General features: G+C 35.1%; 3 protein-coding genes across 4 annotated transcripts in view; 1 reads left to right on the top strand and 2 right to left on the bottom strand.

The window, feature by feature from the left end:
* The window catches only part of Nmdar2 (glutamate ionotropic receptor NMDA type subunit 2), a 344,677-nt gene extending 336,097 nt beyond the window's left edge, over positions 1-8,580 (top strand). Inside the window, exons 18-19 of the mRNA XM_088266416.1 lie at positions 6,888-6,992; positions 8,483-8,580. Of these exons, the coding sequence (XP_088122542.1) occupies positions 6,888-6,992; positions 8,483-8,528 (151 nt within the window). The 3' untranslated portion in view covers positions 8,529-8,580. The remainder of the gene's footprint in view (positions 1-6,887; positions 6,993-8,482) is intronic.
* Positions 8,581-13,275: 4,695 nt separating this feature from the next.
* LOC148305617 (aprataxin-like) lies at positions 13,276-15,332 on the bottom strand. Of its 2 annotated transcripts, XM_088266419.1 has the most exons (3): positions 15,164-15,332; positions 14,554-15,052; positions 13,276-13,553 (listed from the first exon to the last, which is right to left on the bottom strand). In XM_088266419.1, the coding sequence occupies exons 2-3, from the start codon at positions 14,966-14,968 to the stop codon at positions 13,399-13,401; spliced, it is 570 nt and encodes a 189-aa protein (XP_088122545.1). In that variant the 5' UTR covers positions 14,969-15,052; positions 15,164-15,332; the 3' UTR covers positions 13,276-13,398. The 2 variants fall into 2 exon arrangements, with proteins under 2 accessions (XP_088122545.1, XP_088122544.1); XM_088266418.1 differs by having other exon boundaries at positions 14,554-15,332.
* A 338-nt stretch (positions 15,333-15,670) lies between these two features.
* The window catches only part of LOC148305616 (dipeptidase 1-like), a 213,542-nt gene continuing 204,899 nt past the window's right edge, over positions 15,671-24,313 (bottom strand). The window contains exon 3 of the mRNA XM_088266417.1: positions 15,671-20,765. Coding sequence (XP_088122543.1) covers positions 19,422-20,765 — 1,344 coding nt within the window. The 3' untranslated portion in view covers positions 15,671-19,421. The remainder of the gene's footprint in view (positions 20,766-24,313) is intronic.

Raw genomic sequence — 24,313 nt, 5'->3', positions numbered from 1 at the left:
TACAGATGTTCAACTCCTCCAAAAACCCGGGGTCGAGATGTAATGTGAATTTTCCTGCACAGTAAAAGTTTTATTATTTTCTTAATTCATCTGCTAGAGGGATGAACAATAAAAAACTTGTAGAAAAAAATTATATACCATAGATTCTTGTTAGGTACTTGTATAATTAAAATAGAACGTTGATTAGCATGTCGTATACCTGAGAAAATATCTGGTACAGATGCAAACACTGGAGCAAATGTGTCCAAAGTCGTCACGATTGGTCCCTAATTTGGTCCAGTCCATTTTAAAGCCTTGTTAAAATATTTTCCACTATATGCCGTTTTAACTTTAACACAAGTAGAAGCATAGCCACAATTGACTGCATATTATGAGTTATTAAGTCTAGGATTTAATGGCCAAAGTTGATTTGTTACGATGTAAATTATAATGGGGGCTGGTGTGGGTAGGGGTGTGGAAGGTGCGTCGTGTTGGCCGTGCATACCAGCTCCGGCAGAGTCTCCTCCCGAAGCACTAACTTGCAAGGGATTCTCGGTCAGCGAGTCACGCATTGCGGAGTAAGTCCACATCCCAAATAAAGACGCCATCAAAATTTCAGTTGCTAATCGAAACCAGCCCGATTCCATGTATTTATCCACGGAAGTTAATTCCTTAACTCTTACCACTCTGTAGGCCAGACATTCTGGCCCGTATGATTCTAGTAGGCAGCTCCGTGGGCCACAATGTCTGGCCCGGCGCAGGTATAACTTAATCACTGATTTCTCTATCACCCAAGTATATTCTACCAAAAAATATTTCAGATAAATACAATTTGTCTTAATTAACATGGTCATACGAATTATCAGACAGTGTCCCAAAATTAGGGAACCAAAATATTTTTTTAATGGTAGAAAAACGTCGCATTTTTTTGATCAAAGTAGCTGATCTGTTATGAGAAAAAATGGTCAGAGTGGAAAAGGTTAATCTTTCCGGCAGTAAAATAATTGATATCTGACTTTCGCTGGGGATTTGGTTTCATTTACATTAAAAAAATTCATGAAATCTATGTATTATGAAGAATTATAAAAAAAAATACAATATTTTTAAATTATGACAAAATTACATACAAATATCGACAGATGTCATTAGTATACAAGTTACATCATACCAACAAACAGACGGACTTCGACGTTCATTAATATCGATACTCCTTTGATTAAAATTTGCAGCGATGTTTATTTACAAACATACTTCTGGAAAAGTTAAATAAGCGCGTTTCCTTATCCCTGCTGTTTTGTATATCCGGATTGTGACAAAGTGGCTATGGCATGATATAAAAGGTACCTGCCTATTCAAATGTCTTCTTGAAAGTACCTGTTTTGAAAGTAAAAAGTCCCTCTCAATTGAAATTTGAATTCTGGATACTAGCGTGCCTTAATGTGGCTTAAGAGTGAAAGATATATTTTATGAATGCAAGTATACTTTTATGATATTTTCCATAACCCAATGGCTAATATATGCCTTGGTAATATGAAATGACAAAAATTAAAAGGTACTTTTTTGTTGTTAAATATCTGTTATGACTGGTAAACGCACAAATGACTTTATGAATGTATATGGCTGACCAGTCAATATTTTCAGAATTGCAATCTGTCAACATTTCAATATGACGGTAAATTGGAATTGTAAACATAAATAACGAAACCATGCATCAGCATGATATATGACAGAGACAGACTGATTTCTGCTACATCGATGTACGACTGAAAACCGACAATGAACGGTTTATCACAAAATAGGACAAAACTGACAGAAAACACTATGGACAATACCAAAAAACAAAGACAAAATGGATGCTGCGCTATATACATTTGTGAAAATATTTACCATTATGGGAGAAATTAAATAATGGGAAAATTGATGATATTAACGTTGTAAGCTTATCAATAAATGGTTAAAGAAACGCGCTTATTTTTTACAACTGACTGCGTGGATATACACGGGATCGTGCTGCATAGAGTTCCTCAAGCGCAAATAGTAGAGGACAAAAACTAAAATGTGTACAAATAGCTAGCTGCCTTTAGACATACATATTTGCTTTACATTTTAAATAGCGTTGTGTGTATGTGAAGGAATATGCACATTGTAAATAATGTGCAAATTCCTTGTTAAATGATCAAATGCGCCGATGCAAAAAAACTAACAACACTAGTAATGCTTAGGTTTATTTTATATAATTCTTTAAAACAACCATTATTCAGTTACGAACACACTGTGCAGGACCTGTGCACAAAATGGGTGGCATATATGGACACATTAGGCGTGTTCTAAGCACAGAATGTGTTCAATCAATATTAAAGTGAAAAATCTCATTTATTATGTTGACCCACCTCCCTGGGAATTAAACCCGGGACCTTCAGCATAGTAGCTGCATACGCTAACCACTGCACTATGCAGGTGGACACATAAGGGAGCAATAAGTAAATATCACATATTTTGTACACTCTATAAAAATATCAAAACTAAATCTTACTAGTGGTAGCTTTGCAAATACATATCGCTCACTCCTTTCAACATCATATATCAAAAATCGACAGTTTTCAGTTGTGCATGTGTTCAGAATGCCCAGAAAATGTACTTTATTCCAGCAAAAGTGGCATATTTTTAACTTAATTATTTACCCGCTACAGGGCAGAAAGTGTTGTTTTTGCATTTTGAAGAAAAGGTATTGTTTAATTATTTTTTTAAATATACTAAATATTTTTCAAATGGAGAAAAAACATTCAGGTTTTACCTAAAAAGATCTGTTGCACAGTAAAAAGTTCAATAAGTGGCTTTATATTTATTTTTAATACATCGTATTATATTTTTAAACTTTAAAAACATTCTCCTGAAAAATCTAGTTTTTTGGTTTATGACGTTCTTGAAAGGAGTGAGCGATTTGTGCAAGGAAGTGTCATTTTGCCATACCATTGTTATTTATATGCATAAAATAGATCCCGTTTAGTGTTAATTCATTTAGCGCGCCATTTTGCTGGCACGGATTACCTGCGCAAAGCGGGGTATTACTGCACTTAAATCATAGATCATTTTAATTTTTGAACATTTGTTACTATGTATATTTTTTTAGGCTAAGAAAGCTTAAGTTACACATTTTGGTTTATGTCAGAGCCTGTGAAACTCGGTGAAATAATATTGTTGCGGAAAATCAATAAGACAGCAGATGTGAATTGGAAAGGATTTGCTTACTATATTTGGGATGGTATTTTTAGATATGTTGTAAGTTTATGTTGTTTTTCTGTTTCCCATGTGAACTGTAGATAAGAGTGATGTATATAGCACTTGTTCCAATAAACATATATATACTGCTTAGAATAAGCCGGCTGATGTGATAATTGCTGGTTTGTGCTTTGCCTATGTTATTTGATATAAAATATGCTTTGGTTTTTTGTGTCACAACATTACATTACTCCCAGATTTATATAAAGAAAATAAACATATTTATAGTATTTATGTCCCCCTCCATAGTGTAATAGTCAGCACGCTCGGCTACCGTTCTGGAGGTCCCGGGTTCAATTCCCAGGAGGGGGGGGGGGTCCAATATAAGTGATTTTTTCACTTTAATATTTCCTGAAGCAGGGGGCTAATCACCTTTCCTTCATGTGTTAATGATCAAGATAATACTGCGTTTACATGATGAAGTGCCCTATGCACCATTGGGGTGCGGATAAGGTTTTTAAAAAAATATGAAAATTGTATATTTATAACATACTAGCTGTTCCCGGCTATGCATTGTTGTTGTTCAATCTGGTTAAATAGAAAAGAAAGAAAAGAGATTGCATACATTTCTAATATGTTTAATTTCACAATGCTTGTGAAGCAATGAAGATGATAAATATCTATAAAACAAGAATGCATTAAAAAAATATATTGAAAATGCTAAGTAACAGCAGCTGTCAAGAAGCTTATTGTCCGCCATAAGCAATGTTTATTGCGTCTGTTGCTTTTACGTTCCACAGAATTTGCTGCCATTGCGGTCAAAAATGTGTTTTCAAATAAAAAAATACATATTTTTACTGTCACAGGTAAAAATACCTTTCACCGGTGTACCATATATGAAATCAAACGCGTTTTCAAACACCATGTTTTTTGAAAATGTGTGTGATTTCGACCAATTTCTAAGCAATCGGTGAATTACTTGAGGAGATTAAGGATTTTAAACACATAATCATTTACATTTTTTTTTACCATTTATAAATATAACAGACATAAGTAAGAATGGTTGTTGATTGTGAAACTGCTTTTGTTACATTATTTTATGTCGTTTTAGTTATTTTTATCAAAAATATAGCTTTAAATCACTGTATAAATGTATTGCTTCTTATTCAAAATATAACCATACTTTCATGTTAAATAATAACCATTTATAGTAGAGATAAAACAAACTCAGGTTAGTATCTGGTAACTGAAATCCACCACCAGCAAAAAAAACTGTGAATATTTTACAAGTACTTGAGTAAGTAGGGAATCTATATCAAAGATCCTAGAGAAGTGTAAGTAGAAAAGTGAGATGTCAAAAAATAATATGAAAATAACTCCTGTAATTGGAGATAATCCAGATTTTGTGAACAAGTATTTGGACACACTCAAAATGTTGTAAATAAATTATCTGGTCAAATTATAAGCTTAATAATAAAAATGAAAATGGTATTTTCTGGCGTTTCTCATGTGTGTGATTATAATCCAGGATTCGGATCTCACATACTAATATAAGAGTTTCTGCTTAATAAAAAAGCTTCTTTACATCTCACCAATAGATGTCTCTAGTGAAGTTCTAGTGATTCAAGAACAAAGTTTCTAAATTGGTTCATATATATATGTAGAACTTCCAAGAATTTGAGTAGTGTGGTTGTCAATAATGGGTAGAATTGGTGAATGTTACACGTGTGTAAAGTGATCACTTAAACCAGCCTATGACAGTCGTAAGCCCCGTAAATGCCCAGACTTCCATATTCTTCTTCATCTTTGATGAGATGTCAAAAAAGAATAGTAAAGTGAAGATATGCTTAGAAACATAAACAAAAATTTGAAAACCATATACCAATGTACAAATCTATAGTGTTAACGGCAAGCTTTTTTTTTTATCAGCAAAACACCCAAAATCGAGTGATACATGCCACCTTTCATTACTGGTACCTTTCATTATTATGCTGTAAATTAACTTGAATGATTACTACAACTTACTCAAACGTTTTTGCGGCAAGCTTCAGACATTGAAATTTTAGATGTTTTATTTATTTTTTATACAGATATCTAACCTACTCTATCCTCAATATAACGTTTTTTCGTGCAAATTAAACCAGGCTGTAAAAAATCCAGATGTTCCATAGCTAGATAGCTATATAGATATATAGGTATACTCAGAGGCGCACAATATATATGCAGAAAAGCAGTGCCTTCCCTGGATTACTCGTGTTCGATGTCCCCCTCCACAGTGTAATGGTCAGTACGCTTGCCTACTGTTCTTGGGGTCTCGGGCTCGATTCCCAAGGGGGGTCAAATAAATAAAAGTGATCTTTTCACGCTCATATTTATTCAATAATACCCTGGACTGGTATCTGAAGCGGAGGGCTGATCACCTTTCCTTCGTGTATTAACGATCAAGATAACACTGTTTTTATATGGTGCAGTGCCCTAGGCACCATTGGGGTATGGATAATGGTTTGTAGAAGAATATAGAAACACGACCAGTGCCTACTATACCTTATCCTTACCCAACCTTACCTTGATTAAAAACTCTGCACGCCACTGGGTATACTCGTATTTGACGTATCGAGAATAGCGACTTGGTAAAAATGGATTGTCTGACTCCGTAGTGCAGTGGTTACCGGGTTTAGCTACAGTGTTAGAGGTCCTGGGTTCGATTCCCAAGGGGGTCTAAGTATTTGTTTACTTTCATATTTATTTTATACCACCCTAAATTAGTAAAAAGAAGCGCAGGACTGATCAACTTGCCTTCATGCAATTAACGATCAAGATAATACTGCTTGGCAATATTGAAACGATGCGTCATCAGGTGCAGATAATGGTTAGAAGAAGAAAAAAAAGTGGAAAAAATCGTCATGGTAACTGGTAATTATACTAATTGGATTTCTCCAAAGAAATCATTGATCGCAACAGAGGGTTAATTAATATACATAAAACATATATCAGTTTACATCGGCTTTCATTTTTAGAAAAAAAATATATATTAGTTTAAGCACAGTGGCCTAAAATGCTATTGTTTAACAACCAAGTGTATGCTTCAAGCACTGTATATGCCTTAAATTGATATGCTTTGCTTTGCCTAATAGAATCCATATTTATCTGGATAAAAAATATGCATTTTGGAATGAAAATTGCTTCCAATATATAACCATACATACTTAATTGAAAAATGTACTTCTTATATCAATATCACCAGAATTCATTTTGTATTTTTAAAATGTTTTTCTTTTTATCTTGTCCGACTTCACGGAGCATAACGGTTAGCAAGTTTGGCTACCATACATGATAATCTGGGTTCGGCTCCCAGTGCAGTGTTCGTATTGGGAGCAAAAGCAGAGGGGGTAAAAAACTGGCAATGTCAAAACCATTTGTTTCTATGGAAGCCCTATTTTTTTTCTTTAAAAAAATATTTCACCAACAAGACTCTTTTTGAAAGGCATTTTTTAATTATATTAAATGAAAACTTGTAAATATTGTATCTCTTGTGTAAATTTTAGATTTTGAAAAATTATTTACTCAAGTTTTCAATACACAAATACGATTGATATACATGTACACTTTTTTTGTGTCATGTAATCATAATTCTGTGAATTTAATTTACTAAATTGGTTTAAGAAAATAAGTCAACTTTCACATTCTAGGCTTGCAAGCGCTTCTGATCTCCTTCGAGCTGGCACTAGGGACATGACGAGGAGTCAGCTCTTGTCTCCGGAATATATCGGAGGCAGTGCTAGAGATCTGTACAGGTATGAAATGAATTAGTAAAATCAGAAGAGTAATAAAAAAACGGTCTTCAATTTATGATTGTGAGTTTATTCCTACATTCAAATGGATGAAAAATTAGAAATTTGATATTATGCAGTGCCCAATAAGATTGTTTTAATCTGTCGTAGTTAAGGTGGAGACTGACCGGAGCATTTCTTCGTAACGTAACACGTAACGATGCGAGCATTCAGGCAGTCAGTACACCGAGCCGAGCGCTCCATCCATAGTTTCGGATGCTCGGTGATGCTCACCGCGAGCGATGTTACGACGCTATGTCACGACGAAATGCTCCGGTCAGTCTCCACCTTTAGAGTTTTTTTGTTTACCTACCTACCTTTTAACTTGTCCAAACAACTTTTCCTTACCTTCTACATTTCTATTATGTACAGGTGTTTTTTTTAAAGGTTTACAAATTCAAATTTCCCGCAAAAAATTAATGTAGCACGTTGCGGCATCTTGTCGAAATCATAGATCTGTCACATTAATGCCGTTCAACTGAGGTACAAAGAAGTCAGTAAGCATGGTTCTGTTGCGCTCTCCATTGACCGTATCATTCTGGCCGGCATCTTCTTTAAAAATAATATGGGCCAATGATTCCACCTCCCTAAAAAGCACACAAAATAGTGACTTTTAATGGATGTAAGGGCGTCTCGACAAAGGCTTTTGGGCTTTCTCCATTCCAAATTTGGCAATTCCGCTTATTGACACAGCCATTTAACCAAAAAATGTATCTCATCGGTGAACAAAATTCTGCATTGATCAAGCTGAATATTATTTTTGGCCCATTTACTGAACCTACGACGTGCATAATGGTCATTCAGTCTATTTATGGTGAAATGGCAAAACATACTACAGGTCAACTCTCAAATTGATAGTCTGTAGAAACAATGTTGACAGTTTAAAACCGAAATTTTATAAAAAACATCCTATACATTAAATCCGCCTCCGTAGTGTAATGGTCAGCGCGCTTGGCTACCGTTCTGGAGGTCCCGGGTTTGATTTCCAGAGGGGGGTTTAATAAATATAAGTGATTTTTTCACTCTAATATTTATTCAATATTACCCTGGACTGGTACTTGAAGCGGAGGGCTGATCACCTTTCCTTCAAGTCTTAACGATCGAGATAACACTGCGTTTATATGATGCAGTGCCGAATGCACCATTGGGGTGCGGATAAGGGTTCGAATGAATACATTAATTTAATACATTTGGCACGATCAAGTATGCCAAATACTTGAAAGTGGTCAGGTTAGGAGTCGAAACAATCGGTGGGTATGTATGAGGAGATGCATGAACGTGGTAGAGGCGAAGAATGTTTGCAAGGACAGAGTGGTGTGGCGTTCTATTCTCTCTGCCTACCCCTGCGGAGAAGCGGCGTGAGGGTTGGTTAGTTTTTCTTATAGGGTTGTTTGTTGTTGTTATCATCTTCCCTCTTCTGTTTTCCATTGCTAACACGCCCCTTTTTGTTTCAGACCGGACCACCGAACGGAAATAGCGGAGATGGAAACTGTTCTGTGATCAACGAACAACCACCATGGCAACTATTTGCAAAATATCTGTTTATATTCAGATTGGTAAAATTATATACATCCCTCCGTTTGTATATAACTGGTATTGAAGAATATAACCCGGATATCCGAAAGCCCAAGGATGGTGAAGAGAAAAAATATAATGACAATTATCCGTTGAACTAAATTCAAATGTGATGAAGCTTCCATTGTTCTTATGAAGCAGTACTAGCTAAGTTTGTGTACTTTACAATAGCCACGGGATTTGTATTTGTGAAAAGTCATTACTTTATGGAGAAGTTGTGGTTTTATTATATTACACAATGTTTTATTAGTGTTGAACTATTGTTCGTAATCGTAAATGGTATTCCATAAAAAAATATGTACATATTGTGAAGACTACAAGTATATAGAAATGTGCCACATATTTTATAAAAAACAAATTCAACTTTAGCTCTCAAATTAATACTGAAAACACACGAATTGTATTATGTTGTAAAAATGCTGTTTCAAATCTTCAACGAATACTTTAATTACCAAGAAAATTACAAACTTAAACATATCGCTCACTCCTTTCAAGAACGTCATAAATCAAAAATCGACAATTTTCAGTTGTGGATGTTTTCAGAATGCCCAGAAAATGTACTATATCCCAGCAAAAGAAGCATATTTTTAACTTAATATTTACCCGCTATAGGGCAGAAAGTGTTGTTTTTGCATTTTGAAGAAAAAGTTTTGTTTCATTATTTTTTTTAAATATATTAAATATTTTTCAAATGGAGAAAAAAACCTTCAGGTTTTACCTAAAAAGATGTGTTGCACAGTAAAAAGTTCAATAAGTGGCTTGACATTTATTTTTAATACATTGTGTTATATTTTTAATCTTTAAAAACGCTCTCCTGAAAAATCAAGTTTTTTTTATTTATGACGTTCTTGAAAAGAGTGAGCAATATTTTCTATGTAGGATAGCGGGCATACAATGGAGTCCACAATTCATTTGTTTGCCTGAAACTGAATACCGAAAAAATTAAAGCGGTACATCAACATGTGAATGTAGCCTTACATTCGTACTAAGCATATGTATATATAAAAACCAGTATGGTAAAAACTATAGTTTATATATTGATCATAAAGATTTGTGCATATTTTGTCTTGTATATGCTTAAGTCAGAAATTTCTGATTCCTATGTTGACAACTTCTCCATGTTGATTAATTTAAATGATTGACGGACATTATGCGGTGGCAGATTGTGACAAATATGGATAAATAGTATTAATAATTATTATGTGTGGTAATTAAGTTAAGGTATGCGATATGCTGCATTTTCCCCCGTGCTACCGAAGGAAAACATCGTAACTGTATCGGTGTTGTATCGTAAAGCATTCTCAAAGTCTACAGACGGCGGACGATGGTTTGAAACTGTATTCGTGTTTATCCTATAAGAGTATTCTACGAGAACATATTTACACCAATTACTTTAAGCGTAATAATAGTCTAAACAGAAAATGAATAAATTACCATGTAATTATTAAATAAACTAATTGAATTCTTAAACTGACTGTAATACGTAGTAGAAAAATCGGAGATTCGCTCATTTATAACTCAATAAGATTAAAATAATTTTCCCTTATTTCGGGGACAAGGTCTCGATGAATTATGCATGAATTATTCAGAGAACTACACATTGTTTTGGTAAAATTGCGTCCAGATTAAATTTTTACAGTTTATTTCGTTCACCATTAGGTAGCAAAATAAGAAACAACAAAAATGTATTATATTTTATATTATTTTAAAGAAAAATATATATATTTTTACCTAGAATGGATCCGAATATTTTTTTCAACTCGTAGTTCTTTATGACATTTGTTGGTGATGTTATTGGATGGATTGTTATTGCTGTTAACTGTTGTTACATTGTTGTTATACCTCACTTAGCTGTTTTGGGATTGCAGTAGAGACAATTACTTCCCACGTTGACTATCATTCTCTCCCATTCCATGGCTGGGGAAGGGAGAATGCGATACTCAACTCGAACTAACATTGTCAATAAATTCAACCCTTTATTTTTTATCTTCAATTTATTAACAGCACACAATTATTTTACGAAGAAAACTATTGACTAGTTTTTCTGAACTAATAAATAAAGCCATATGAAATCACTTTCCTACTCATTGTACTAGCCATGGCCAAGAGTTCTAAAGTGTCAATACTGGAACATGCAGAGACATCTCACGGAATAATCTTCAAATAATAAGATAAACATATGCGACCTCCTGAGCACCATTACAAATATCTTCTTCTAACCGTGTCCCCACCAAAAGGTGCAAAGGGTGCTGCATTCAAGTAATACAGTGTTATCTTGATCTTTACTTACATGAAGGCAGGTCAATCCTGCACTTCAGCTATCAGTCCAGGGTAATATTGAATAATTTTTAGTGAAAAATCACCAATATTTATTTTGCCCCCCCTGGAAATCGAATCTGGGGCCTCCAGCGCAATAGCTTATTGCGCAAACCATTACACTGCAGAGGTGGACAAATGTAAATATCTTCCTGGCACATAATGGGTTATACCTTCATTCAGCCGTATCACTAAACATGATGATCAATCGACCAATATCTACAGTGATGCCTCGCATAATGAACACTGCGCACAACGAACTTTCTGTTCGCCCATTATGTAACTCACACAACGAATCTTGCTTCACACAACGGACTATATCGTATTTCGTTTTACCACTCAAACGCTCCTAGATTGCACGTAGCTAATGCAGTTGTACTAAGAGCTCCAAGCCCTTCTAGTCCAGCAAGAAGATGACGCTCAACGACAAGCTTCATCCGACAATGAGGAGGAGCAATCAAATGTCAACTATTGCCAACAAGGACATCCTAGTCAAATGGGGAGAGGTTCAGGAGTTTACCAAAAATCACTATCCAAACTCAGCTGAGGCCAACAGGATCAACGATCTCTACATAGAGTCCATTATTTCCGGAAGGTGTTGAAGAAGAGGGTAAAACAGATAACCTTGGAAAGGTTTTTCAAGAAGCCAACAGCCGAGAAGCAAAGGATGGAACAATATTTAATCCTACAAGCCTCGGTAGACTCTCTTAAATCTAAGTTTGACTAAAAATATAAAATAAAATGTATCTTTTTTATGTTAGGAGTATGATATTATATGGTACAGAATGAATATTTTTTATAAACGTGTCTTTTTAAAGGAAAAGGCGTTTCACATTACGAACATGCTCCTGGAACGAACTAAGTATGTTATGCGAGGCATCACTGTATTTGGATTAATCTAACAACTGCCAGTAAAACCATATTCAAACATTAAACAAAATTACATTGTTTTGTTAAAACGCGGTTAATAAATGATCGTCGTTATAGCAGAATCCTTAACTTGAACATAATGTATGTATTATCATAGGACTGAATGAAGGTTAATGAAGGACTCGTAATTCCATGTAGTAAAACAGCACTTTCTCTGCTGCTATAAAGTAATGTTATCACTCATCCCTCATCAGAAGTTTTATTATCAGTCTCCTAGTGTGTCAAGTATTCCATTATGTATATTAATTTTTAATATTATAATGAAACAAATCATATATTTTGGTAAATTAATATTAAAAGTTGACAGAAAATGTGGCAAACGCTGTAAATAGTCGCTGATGTGTTCTGAGCCTCGTGTGGATGCTTAGATACTAAAATCTACTGCAATCAACGAAACCTAGAAGTAGTTTACGTATATTATGAAGCTCAAATAACGCTTACACTAGCACACTTCTGTAACGCTCCCATCTCACACATTTTGTACTCATTCATCATTCATTAATATTTTAATTGATGTTCTTCATTTATATGTAAAAAATAATACAATAAACTCTGTAAATAGCTTCTAAAGTAAAACAATAATATAATAAATGTATCAGAAATTCACTAATGTTTTGGAAACAAAATATGTACTGACAAATTACTGTAACATTGTGGTGTATTTTATTTGTTGATGAATGTGAATGTTATGAAGATGTAAACATTATGTATGTGTAATCATAATACATGTATATTACCTTTTCTAATTACCTTGTTTTATTTCAAACCATTATAAGAAAATGAACTGCAGGGTAGGTTCCAAATGTTTCCTGGCAAGATTGTGTGTTCATTAACCCAGAGATTTGACGCCGGATGAACATTGGCGGATATATAATGTCTATATAATAACTACTCCAGCTATTTTGTAATGCAAGCATAACCTTAACATATCTCTATAAACATATATTCTTACTATTTGTTCCTTATCATCACCCAATAGTGTATAGGGAACCTCTAACCCTTATCCACACCAAATGGCGAATAGGGCACTCCATCGCATCGAAGCAATCCTACGTTTATCCTATTAAGGAATAAACGTAAGATTGCTTCGATGATGCCAGCATTAGCTGGAAAATGCCAGCATTAGCTGGAAGGCAAGATGATCAGTTTGACGCATTAGGTGATATTAAATAAGTAATAGAGTGATAAATCACTTATATTTACATTGACCCACCCTAGAAATCGAACCTGGGGCCTTCACCATGGTAGCCATATACTCTGATAATACACTACCAAAGCGGACTTACCTTTATGCATCATTATCTCGATCGTAACTTATATGAAGGCAAGTTGATCAGTCTCATGTTGTGTACAGGCATTAAATACTTGCATTCTATCCAGTCTGTGTACCATTGTAGTTTAGAAGCAATATTTAAAAGTCAGTATGTATAATAAAAAACAGATCTTTATTCATTTAAAAAAAATAACAACAATATAAATAATATTTTATAATTAAAGGACTAGCCACAACATCGATCGATACGTTACATACTACAAATATATATCCTGTTTACATATGACTGATTAGGTGTGTCTTCAGTGTTGGCATATTTTTTGGTGCAAAGTTGCATTTATGGCATTTCAAGGGTGTTCCGATGTATTTCTTGTGCTGAGCCTCTGAGATTTTAGCTATGTGATCGTTCTTCTCAATCATTTTTATGAGATCTGGAATAAATTTAATAATAAATTAATAAATAAATTCTTTGTTTATGTCTTAATGCAAGCCCTTTTCCTACGTGGAGCATTAGAAATCCACAATATCACTCCAGGTTCTTTTGATGGCTGCCAGCTCCTTTGCATCCCAGGGATTGCAAGTCAGGGACCCATTCCACAGCTTATACGAGAATTGCTGATAAATTATCAACAATCTTGGGCGTCGGCTACTTTATACCTTGTGAAAGAGGAAATCTTGGTGGCAGATCTTAGGAGACAAGTAAAGTACATGGCCTTGCCATCAAAATCGGCATTTATTGGCGACAGTTATGACTGTGGGTTGCTATGTTGCCAGCTGTTGTTGCATTCCTCACTAAGCCAAACCACTAAATGACAAAATTTCATTATAAATCTAAAGTTGGTCTCATTACTAAGTTTGCGACAGTTCTGGGGCCTGGTAAGGTAACATTTTTGAGAATTGTATTAAGTCTACACATCCTCAATGCAGTGGAAATCTTTGCCTGCATTTTCTTTGTTGAATTTTAACTAATGAATCTGAATGAAATGATTATTCTTACGGCTTGTTTTCAAGTGAAACGCAACGAACCAATGAAATACAAGGGATGTATCAGGCGTAGGTGTGCATGAAGGACATCCAATGCTAACTATTCATCAGCAGTTCTCATTTTGATGGGAAACAAGCCGGTTTAACACAAATAATTTTGGTTTAAAGTATGATTTTTATCCTTCCCTTGATTACTATATATTAGATACCAAAAAGAACACAACAAGGTTGACAACACAAGTTTCTATTATGACAATATTGTTCAAAATATGTAATTTGTAGAATCGTAACAAAATGAGTAAGTACTGCTAATATTTTCCGAAACAACAAAATGCAAAGTAAAAATGTGGTTGAGCTAAGCCATGTGCAATATGCCAAAATATTTTGGCATATTGTATCCATAAATGAATGGTAAAAATAGAATTTAAACATGTGTAGTATTCTTACCTTCCGAGGGAATAAAGAATTTGGTAGTGAAGCTGTTCCAGTGAGCCTTGGTCTTCAAGCACGGCGACATCATATCATCGCTTATGACATGAAGATGGAGCCTCTGCATACTTGGAACGCTGTGATATCCAATTTTGAAATTGGCCTCCACAGTGGAAGCCAGCCTCTTGCCCACGTCCTCCATATGTCTCAGGAGTGCCAGATGACCTTTGTCAAGTTTCAATATCCCGCTGATGTCTTCTTTGGGCAAAACGAGGTAGTGAAATTTTGCTTTAGGGTAGGAATCCTTTATGACCGTAACTTTGTCATCTTGCTCGACTATGTTTTCGGGGTCTGCCATGCTCGCTATCAACCCCTGAGACCAATGATGCGACAATTTTTGCTTCTTAGCCGGCGGTTTACCATCGCTTGCCATTTTCTTGCAAGCCGAAAAACTTCGAGCTTTTGAAATTATTTTCAAAATACGGTATCTTATATTGTTAAACCCAGCATACACCCTCTGAAATAATATATTTATAGACTAAATATATATAAATACTAACAAATCAATGTTTGATTTGCTCGAAAGAAAAATATTATGATGATAAATCTTTCAAACAATCGTAAATACTTTGTATTTCGGAGTACGATGAGGCTAACAGTTCTTTATCCGAAGGAAATCACTTCTACCAATAAATACTCAACATTTCATCGACTAATTCAAATAAATCATGTATTTCCGACTTGTCAAAAACAAACATATGGATAGCAAATATTAAACGCATCCAACCTTTTTTGACACTGACGTAAAACGAACGGCTAGAACAGTACTCGTTCATGGCCATTTAAAAAAATAGGTTGTGTTACTGACAACTCTATTTAAGTACTTTACTCTATGGTACAAAGTGATCTATTCACAGAGATTAAAAGAAATGTAAATATTTTCTTATTTTTGTTGTTATTAGGGAAGGGTAAAAAAATAATAAATGATATTTTCTTACACTTATTTATTTCATTAATTTTTACACCATTTCAGTTCTTCACTCGAACTCAGTAATAAATTTAAAATACATGATTTGAATTGATGTATTTTTTTCTACAACTACACCCGATGCAAACAAATACAAATTTAATCATCTATCAAAGTGCTGTCGTATTTATCTTAACTTTATATTTTTCATTTCGCTCTTCCATTTCGTCATAACAATGTCCAAAGATACACTTTTTTTCAAAAATGTTAAGTTTTTAATTTGTTTATTTGAAAAATGATGGCTACGAAAATACGGGTAAATAAACAAACGATCGGTCTTCGTGAAAATTTATCAACGAAATTTTATTATAAAACACAAAACACAACCAAGTACATATTTATATTCTCTATCTTCTAAGATTGATTTTTTAACACAATTTATCATCTTCTCAATGATCCTTACAATCTTACAATATTTTTGACAAATAAAACTAAGTAAGTTGTAGTTATATTAGGTACAATATTTGAAATATTATACAAATTATTTTAGAAAGGTACGTAGATTTTTTCTTTGGAATGTGCGTGTTGTTGTATGTATTTATATGTAGTATGTATTTAATGACCACAAAAAATAAAAATAAAACTTATTTTTACTTAGAATAAACGGCATTCACAAATGTATTTTATTTTATTTTTCTACTTGAGTCTCATACCTTATTTATTTTTTAATATATATAGCCAAAATATAAAATTTAACATAAATTACTACCAAAATGTAACAAGAATAGTAAATGAATACAAAAAAAATATATGAGGTAAGACAAAATTTTTAAGAAATAAATAACATTTTAAAAACCTCTGGTAACAAGAAAATATTTTTTGTTAAATTAAATATTTCTAAAATCTTAAAAACTTAACAATAGTAGATAATTTAAAACATTTTTAAGGGTTTCAACCCTAGATTACGGCACATTCGTAAAAAAATTTCTTATCGTCGTACATTTTACGATAGTCCCGTATACTTTGAAACGAGTGCCGTGATCTAGGGTTAAAATGCATTTAAACATAATATCGATAGGTTTCTACAATTGTATTAAAAAGTAATAATAAATTGTCTATGGTAGTTCGATTTTGTAAACTGCCCATCATGCTTTTCTGTACAAATCGATTTATTCAGGTTTATTTGTTAGAAAATAAATAAATATAAAAAAATACAAGATAATATCTCACTTTTCTCATGGAAACCTGTTAAAATTTTCGCCTTTACACAGGAATTGCAATGAAGCGTACTTCGACAAACAATGTCTGATGTCCCTTTTTTATATAAAACTGACCATCCAAAACGTTATGAAATTGTTCAGTTCCACATTTAGTTTGTGGAAGTGTAAGTACGTGTCAACTCGAAGACTCACATATGGTGTGTATGACACCTGTTGTTACTCGGGGCTTGCGGTCCCTGTTTTAAGTATTTCGTGCTGGAAGCGGGAACTGATGAGAGAGGGAACTATTTCATCGGTATTGAAACCAACTTACAAAGAACATGCATTATTATGCAACGTATCGCTAACAAATAAAATTGTGTTGCTCGACAAATACATATATTTTTTAATTATGCATTGAGAATACGTTTTTGTTTAAACCGGTATCCCTTCCGATTCTACCTTTTTAATATGGGTATTTTAAATAAATTATTATTAATTTTTTGTACAGTTCTGACGCACAATAAAAAAATGATAAAAAATTGATAACTTTAGTGACAATTTTACAATTAAAATAAATTAAAATTTAAAAGTGCCATTTGAAAACAACAACATTTTAACTAGAATAACTATTTAAAGTACTTTGTACATTTGCATGTTTTTATTACATGAGAAAATCACAGCTAAATAAATAATACATCAGTGGATTCAAAATCTACATTTTGCTAACATTGTCTAATAAATAATTCACATTATTTGCGAGTTTAAAGACTGTGCGAAGATGGAAACATTTTAGAAAACAAAAGAGGAATGATACCGAACAATCAAACTTCGAAATTAACCGCAGCAATTCAAAATGTCGCTCCGGTTTCCGGTTTAAATACATTTTTTTGCAACCAGTTCATGATATCATTCAATACAAATTATATTTGCAGTCAGGGTTTTTGGCCACCACGCTAGAGGTCTCGGGTTTGATTCTCAGGGGGGTCAAAATAAATTTAAAAGTAATTTTTCACCCTAATATTTATTTAAATTCATCCTGGACATACCTGAGGCGCATGACTGACTTTATGTAATTAATGGGCACTGCAATAATACTATGTAGTGCCCTTTGCTCCATTGGGTGGGGATAAGGGTAAGAAGAAAAATTAATGTTATAAAACAACATTTGAGGTTTTTTTTAACAGTAATCGTATTTTTATTCAAAATTTGTAATTATGATGTGAATAATATAATACATGGAGTGTTATTTTAATGCTTAGTAGCTTATAAAATCAAAATAACTTACAAATACAATACATAAATCAATTTAAATTAAATTTATTTACAATCTTGTAAGTTTTTCTGGGTAAAGTATAATTTTGTTAAAAAGAGTAATCTTTTGTTACAATTCCTTCTATACCTTAATAAGCCAAAGATTGAAATTTATAGATGAAGTTGGTGAGCATAAATATTTCTGTATTCAAAGTATTTTTGATGGAATATCACGTACCGGGCATAACAAAAATTTAATTTAAAAACTCCACATATCACTGACATTATCAAATAAATTTCACATTAAAAAAAAAATATTATTTTTGTGAATTTTACAAATTTCCTGAAACATTGTACCAAGTCGAATACTTTTGGTCTCTTTTGAATAGTTTTCAAGTTTGACAACTGGAGATTTATCTGAACACCCTTCAATATAAATAATATGAAAATTTATCGAATATTTTTACAAGACTGAACAAATGCTTAACGATAGAGAAAATTCCATTAATTTAGTGTAAGAAGAAAAATGAGTGCTTATGATTTAAGTAATAGACACGAGAAGTAGATAAAAAAGGGTTCTTCTTAAACTTAAGGTAAGGTAAGGGTAGATACTTATTTATATTTTAATAAGTAACTGATATATTTTTAATTTGTGCGTTGATAGATTGAACTCATACTGATTGTTCTACACTTCAATATGGTAAATAATACATTAGTATTGGATTTTTTTGTATGTATTTTAAATGTATCTTTGAAATTGTACAAATAAAAATTAAACGGACACAATATTATAGTTTTATCACAAAGTTTTTAAAGTTAGTGCGAATTTTGATGAACACAATCACAAGCCTCTGAGCATAAAGACACTTGTTTTCCTGGTGAATATAAATAAATGTATAAAAAATTGGAAGTACAGATTGATAAAGGCGAAACAAACACAGGATTTAGGAGTACCTAATATTGACTAGGAAATGTTTAAAAATAATATCATATTTTATTTACGAGCCTAATAGTAAGTTTTAATTTAAATGGCAACATAAATTTTTTGACATCAAAAACATTTTTAAAAAATCATCAAACAGTTTTTTGATGTGTTTTTTTTTTCAATTTCGATGTCGTTAGATTTATTTTGTGGTAGATTCCATTTATATGAACTTAAACAAAAACATGAAAAAAATTATAATGTAGGTCGAGATATTCATTCACCGCATAGCTTACAATTCCCGAAGGTACACTTAGTAAATGTTCCGATTTTGGTTTTTATTTCTTTTTTAATGACAAATATTGTACATGCGGATCTCGAGGTGATTTATCATATTACGAAGGCATGGGCGAGACCGAGTCTGGACGAATAGAAAAGTTCGCGCCTCCTCAGGAAAGGAGAAGTGTGACAACGAAATATGCTGCGAGCGGAGACACGAGCTCGGCGCGGGCGCTGGTGCGGCTGGGCGGGCGGCGGGCGGCGGTCAGGAGAGCGGGTAGGTGCAGGCGGAGGCGGCGGGCGGCGCGGGCGGCGGCTCCTCGGCCGGCAGCACGGCCGCCAGCCGCCACTTGTCGCGTACCTCCTCCACGCGGCCCAGCGCGCGCACCACGTTCAGGCCGGCCAGCTTCAGCACGTCGCGCTCGCTCCACGCCGGGTCGGCCAGCAGCTCGGCCAGCAGGTGCGGGTAGCGCGACACGTCCTCCAGCCCCGTCGGCGTCATGTTGATCCCGTCGTACCCGGCGCCGATGCCCACGTGGTCGATCCCCGCCACCTTGCGGATGTGGTTGATGTGCTTGATAACGTCCTGGATGGTCGCCGTGTCGTTGCACGTCACCAGCTGCGAGAAGAAGTTCACCATGACGACCCCGCCGTTCCTCGCCACGAGCCGCAGGATGTCGTCCGGCACGTTGCGCGTCGAGTTGCACAGCGCCATGGCCCCCGAGTGGGAGAACACGACGGGCGCGTGCGACGCGTTGAGCGCGTCCCGGGCCGTGCTGGCCGCCACGTGCGACAGGTCCACCAGCATGCCGAGGCGGTTCATCTCGCGGATGACGGTGCGGCCGAAGGGCGTCAGGCCGCGGTCGCCGCCCGCCGCGCCCGCCCACGGCGTGTCGCACGTGTGCGTGACGGTCAGGTAGCGCGCGCCCAGCCCGTACAGCGAGCGCAGCACGCCCAGCGAGTTGCCGAGAGAGTGTCCTCCCTCCACGCCGATGAGGGAGGCGATGCGGCCCGCGCGGTGCGTGTCCAGCAGCTCGCGCGAGCCCGTCACCAGACTGAGGTGGCGCGGGTTGAGGTCGATGAGCCGCTTGATGACGTCTATCTGTTCGAGGGTGAGCTGCACGGCGTCCGCGTGCTGCGCGCCGCAGGGCACGTAGGCCGACCAGAACTGCGCGCCCACGAGGCCGGCGCGCAGGCGCGGGATGTCCGTGTGCGACCACTGGCTGCGCGCCCAGGGCTCCACGCGGCCCAGGTCCGCGCTGAGGTTGAGGCCGCCGATCTTGTTGCGCAGGAACTTGCGCACGTTCCAGGCGAGGTCGTTGTGGCCGTCGACGAGCGGGGAGTCGCGCAGCAGGCGGCGCACCGTGTCGAGGCGCGCCTGCGGGGTGTCGCGGCGCCCGGGGCCGCCCAGCGCGAGCGGTAGGCCGAGGCCGGCGGCGAGCGCGGCCAGCAGCGCCAGCGCCACGAGCCACAGGCGCCAGGGGCGGGCGGGCGGCGCGGGGCCCTTAGCGGGCTCCCCGCTGGACGAGTAGCTGCTGGACGCCGAGTCCGCCGGCAGGAAGTGGCCCCCGTTGCAGCGCTCCGCCACATCCGGCAGATCTCGAGCACCCTGAAACGGAAATCGAACAAATATATTTTTTTTCCTTAAATATCCGCCATTTTTGTCATATGACAGGTGACACTTATCGCTTTATTTGCGAGTATGATGATCGAAGAAAATTAAGTCTATAACAGTAGCGTGATTTCCGCGTAACCTTTCTAGCGCGGCTGTGAAGGAACGTCGGGGAATGCGGAAGCAGGAAGCGGAAACGGAAACGTGACCGCTAAATTAATGGGAATTTCAGTCATAAATTACGGAAATTTATAAATACCCCTGAGCACTTATGGTTCTGAAACAGATTGGAGTTATTGCTTTTATTACTGCCAGTATAATATAATCTAGGTAACTTTAAGATACATTAGGTATTGTATTTTACGGTGCTGGAAAATATTTAATTTAACCACTAAACGACCCGAACAGATTTTCAATCAATGACCCTCTTAATATAAAAATATATACCAAAACTATCAGATATAACTAAACGAAGGTATTTTTATTTATATTTAAGAGATCTCTTAATAAAAAGGTCTAAAACCCATATAAAAGATAATAAAATACTCATTTTTTTCATTCAAACCCTTATCCGCACCCCAATGATGCATAGGGCACTGCCTCATATAAACGCAGTGTTATCTTGATCGTTTTACACATGAAGGAAAGGTGATCAGCCCTCCGCTTCAGGTACCAGTCCAGGGTAATAATATTGAATAAATATTACAGTGAAAAAATCACTTTTAATTATTTTACCCCCCTTGAGAATCGAACCCGGGACCTCCAGAACGGTAGCCGAGCATGCTGACCACTACACTACGGAGGCGGACAATCCCAAATAAAATACAGTAAAATAATAAAAAAAAAAACTATACACAATTATTATATAAGTATGTCTGTTGTACTTAAGCATGTAAGTATTTCAGCTCAACACAAACTATGCCTAAAAGGCCAAAATGCAAATAAATTAATCGTTCATTTATACATGAGAAATTAAGAAATAAAATAAACATATATTTCACAATTATACTCGTAGATTGAGACAGAAAAGCTGTAGTATTACAACAGCAATGCTTAATTGATTGATTAGGCGTTTAATTTGTAGAAATCCATATTTATATTATATTATTAGATTAAAACCAATATTTCTAGCTTTTCCACTTTATTTTTATTTGACCAACGACCGGGTTTCGTCGTTACCGACATCATCAGACTGGTGGGAGGCTATACAAATTCTTATGTTATATATAAAACAAGGCAGGAGTTGATAACCATGATTTGATATAATTTTATTGAGAAATTAATTTAAATCATCGTTATCATGGTTATTATCATGGTTATTAATTAAATCATGGTTATCAACTCCTGCCTTGTTTTATATATAACATAAGAATTTGTATAGCCTCCCACCAGTCTGATGATGTCGGTAACGACGAAACCCGGTCGCTGGTCAAATAAAAATAAAGTGGAAAAGCTAAAAATATTGGTTTTAATCTAATAATATATTAAAAATGCAATTCCATCACGAAGTGTCAGTGGATAGTATAAAACCATATTTATATTTTTAATATTTTAATCAAACACCCTACAAAATTGTTTTATTTTATTTAAAAATATATTTTATAATAAAAACTAGTGATAATTGTTTCGCCTTGTTAAGGCATTCTCAAACTAATTTCAGGAGTTTATTTGAGGTGCCCTAAAAAGGGGAAACAATTATCACGAAAAATTTTCTTTTTATGTTTTTAAAAATAAAAATGATAATTTAGTGGACTCAAAAAGTGTTATGTTAAAATATTTTTGATAAAGCGATGTAAACCCATAACCAGAAATTACGAATAAAAAAAGAGTCATCAAATATACGTGGTAAATACCTACATACCTATCTTCGTCACCAAACAGCGATACTCTTCATATTATTGCAATGTATAGATTATTGTAACTAACTTACTATCGTGCCGTTTCTCCGCGGGGTAGGCAGATACAAAAGAACACCACACCACTCTCTCGCAAACATTTTCCGCCTTTTCCACACTCATGGATCTCCTCATACATACCCGCCGTTTATTCCGACTACTGACTACTTTTAAATAGACGTACTTGATCATGCCAAGTTTTCCTCGTTCTTCCTTTGCTCCTATTTTCAACTACATTCGTCTTTTAAATATGATTTGCTGTTATTTCCTCATTCACTTATTCCACATATCCAAACCATCTCAACACGCGTCTCTTAGTTTTTTTTTCACAATTCGAATCTATCATACATCGTTTTGCCACACATTCGTCTGAGAGATCGCATTTCGGCTGTAATCAGTCTACTTTCATCTCTTTTTTTACCAACTCCGTGCTTCACTTGCATACTTAGATTAATAAAAACATATTTAATTAGCTAGAAGGAACAAAAATCCACCAAATTATCTATAAACCTTGTAAAGCAAGGTAAATAACAAATGCGATTCCATTTTTTCAAATAAAAAAAAAAAAACTTGGATTATCGTAGACTTCCTATTGGCATGGTGGTTAGTAAGGAAAAGAGATAAATCGTTCTTTTATATCTGGAAGGAACATTTTTTTTTTTTTTTATTTTATTTTTTTTTTTACAAAAATACATTTTTGAAATACAAAATAGGTAAATATACAGAACATCTTATATATAACGTTTCTACCTCTCTAATAAAGTAGATACTTGTGTTTAGAGAGGGAGTTCGTTTCACATTTATTTTTATTTTTTTTTATAAACTAAGTAAATTAAAACAAAGTAAATTAAAATTAAAAATAAAAAATTAACAACGTAAATTAAAAATTAAAAATAAACATTCTTTGGTATGGAGTCTAGGAAGGGGTGAGTCTTAAATATTTTTTAATTTTAGTTTTAAAAGTTTGATAATTTTTTATAGATTTTACATGAAAGTACTATTACATTAAACTGATCCAATAAAATAATAATTAGCAAAGCGTAAAACATTTGGAACATTACACGGCATAATAAATGAAAAGAAACACTGGCAATAAATTTTATTAATGTTTGTTGAGAATAGAAAAATATAAATCGGCGGTAGTAATTTGCGGATAAATAAATTCACTCACGGCTTTATTTCGCGGTCGGCAATGTATGTCAAAACGCTAAAACGTTTACGCTAAACCGAATGGTATTTGTGATTCCACGGTAGCGTTAAGTGAAACCACAAAACCGGTGGTGATTTGCAATGGGTTAGATTATAGAAATATTCTACAATACGACATCATTAAATCTTGCCCTTTCTATTATTCTTTCACGACAATTAATAAACTTACAACATTTTGAGTGTGTCCAAATACTTGTTCATAAACCTATTTAGTTATTTTTCATATTATTTTTTGACATGTCAAAAAATAATATGAAAAATAACTCCTATAATTGGAGATAATCCAGATTTGTGAACAAGTATTTGGACACACTCAAAATGTTATAAATAAATTAACTGGTCAAATTATAAGGTAAACTAATAAAAATGAAAATGATATTTTCTGGCGTTTCTCATGTATGTGATTATAATCCAGGATTCGGATCTCACATACTAATAAAA

This window comes from Brachycentrus maculatus, unplaced genomic scaffold, assembly GCF_059751285.1.
Source record: "Brachycentrus maculatus isolate JH-2025_06_01 unplaced genomic scaffold, ASM5975128v1 h1tg000268l, whole genome shotgun sequence".
Taxonomy (NCBI): Eukaryota; Metazoa; Arthropoda; class Insecta; order Trichoptera; family Brachycentridae; genus Brachycentrus; species Brachycentrus maculatus.
Note: the sequence above shows the minus strand (reverse complement) of the source record. Positions and strands in the feature narration are given on the sequence as shown.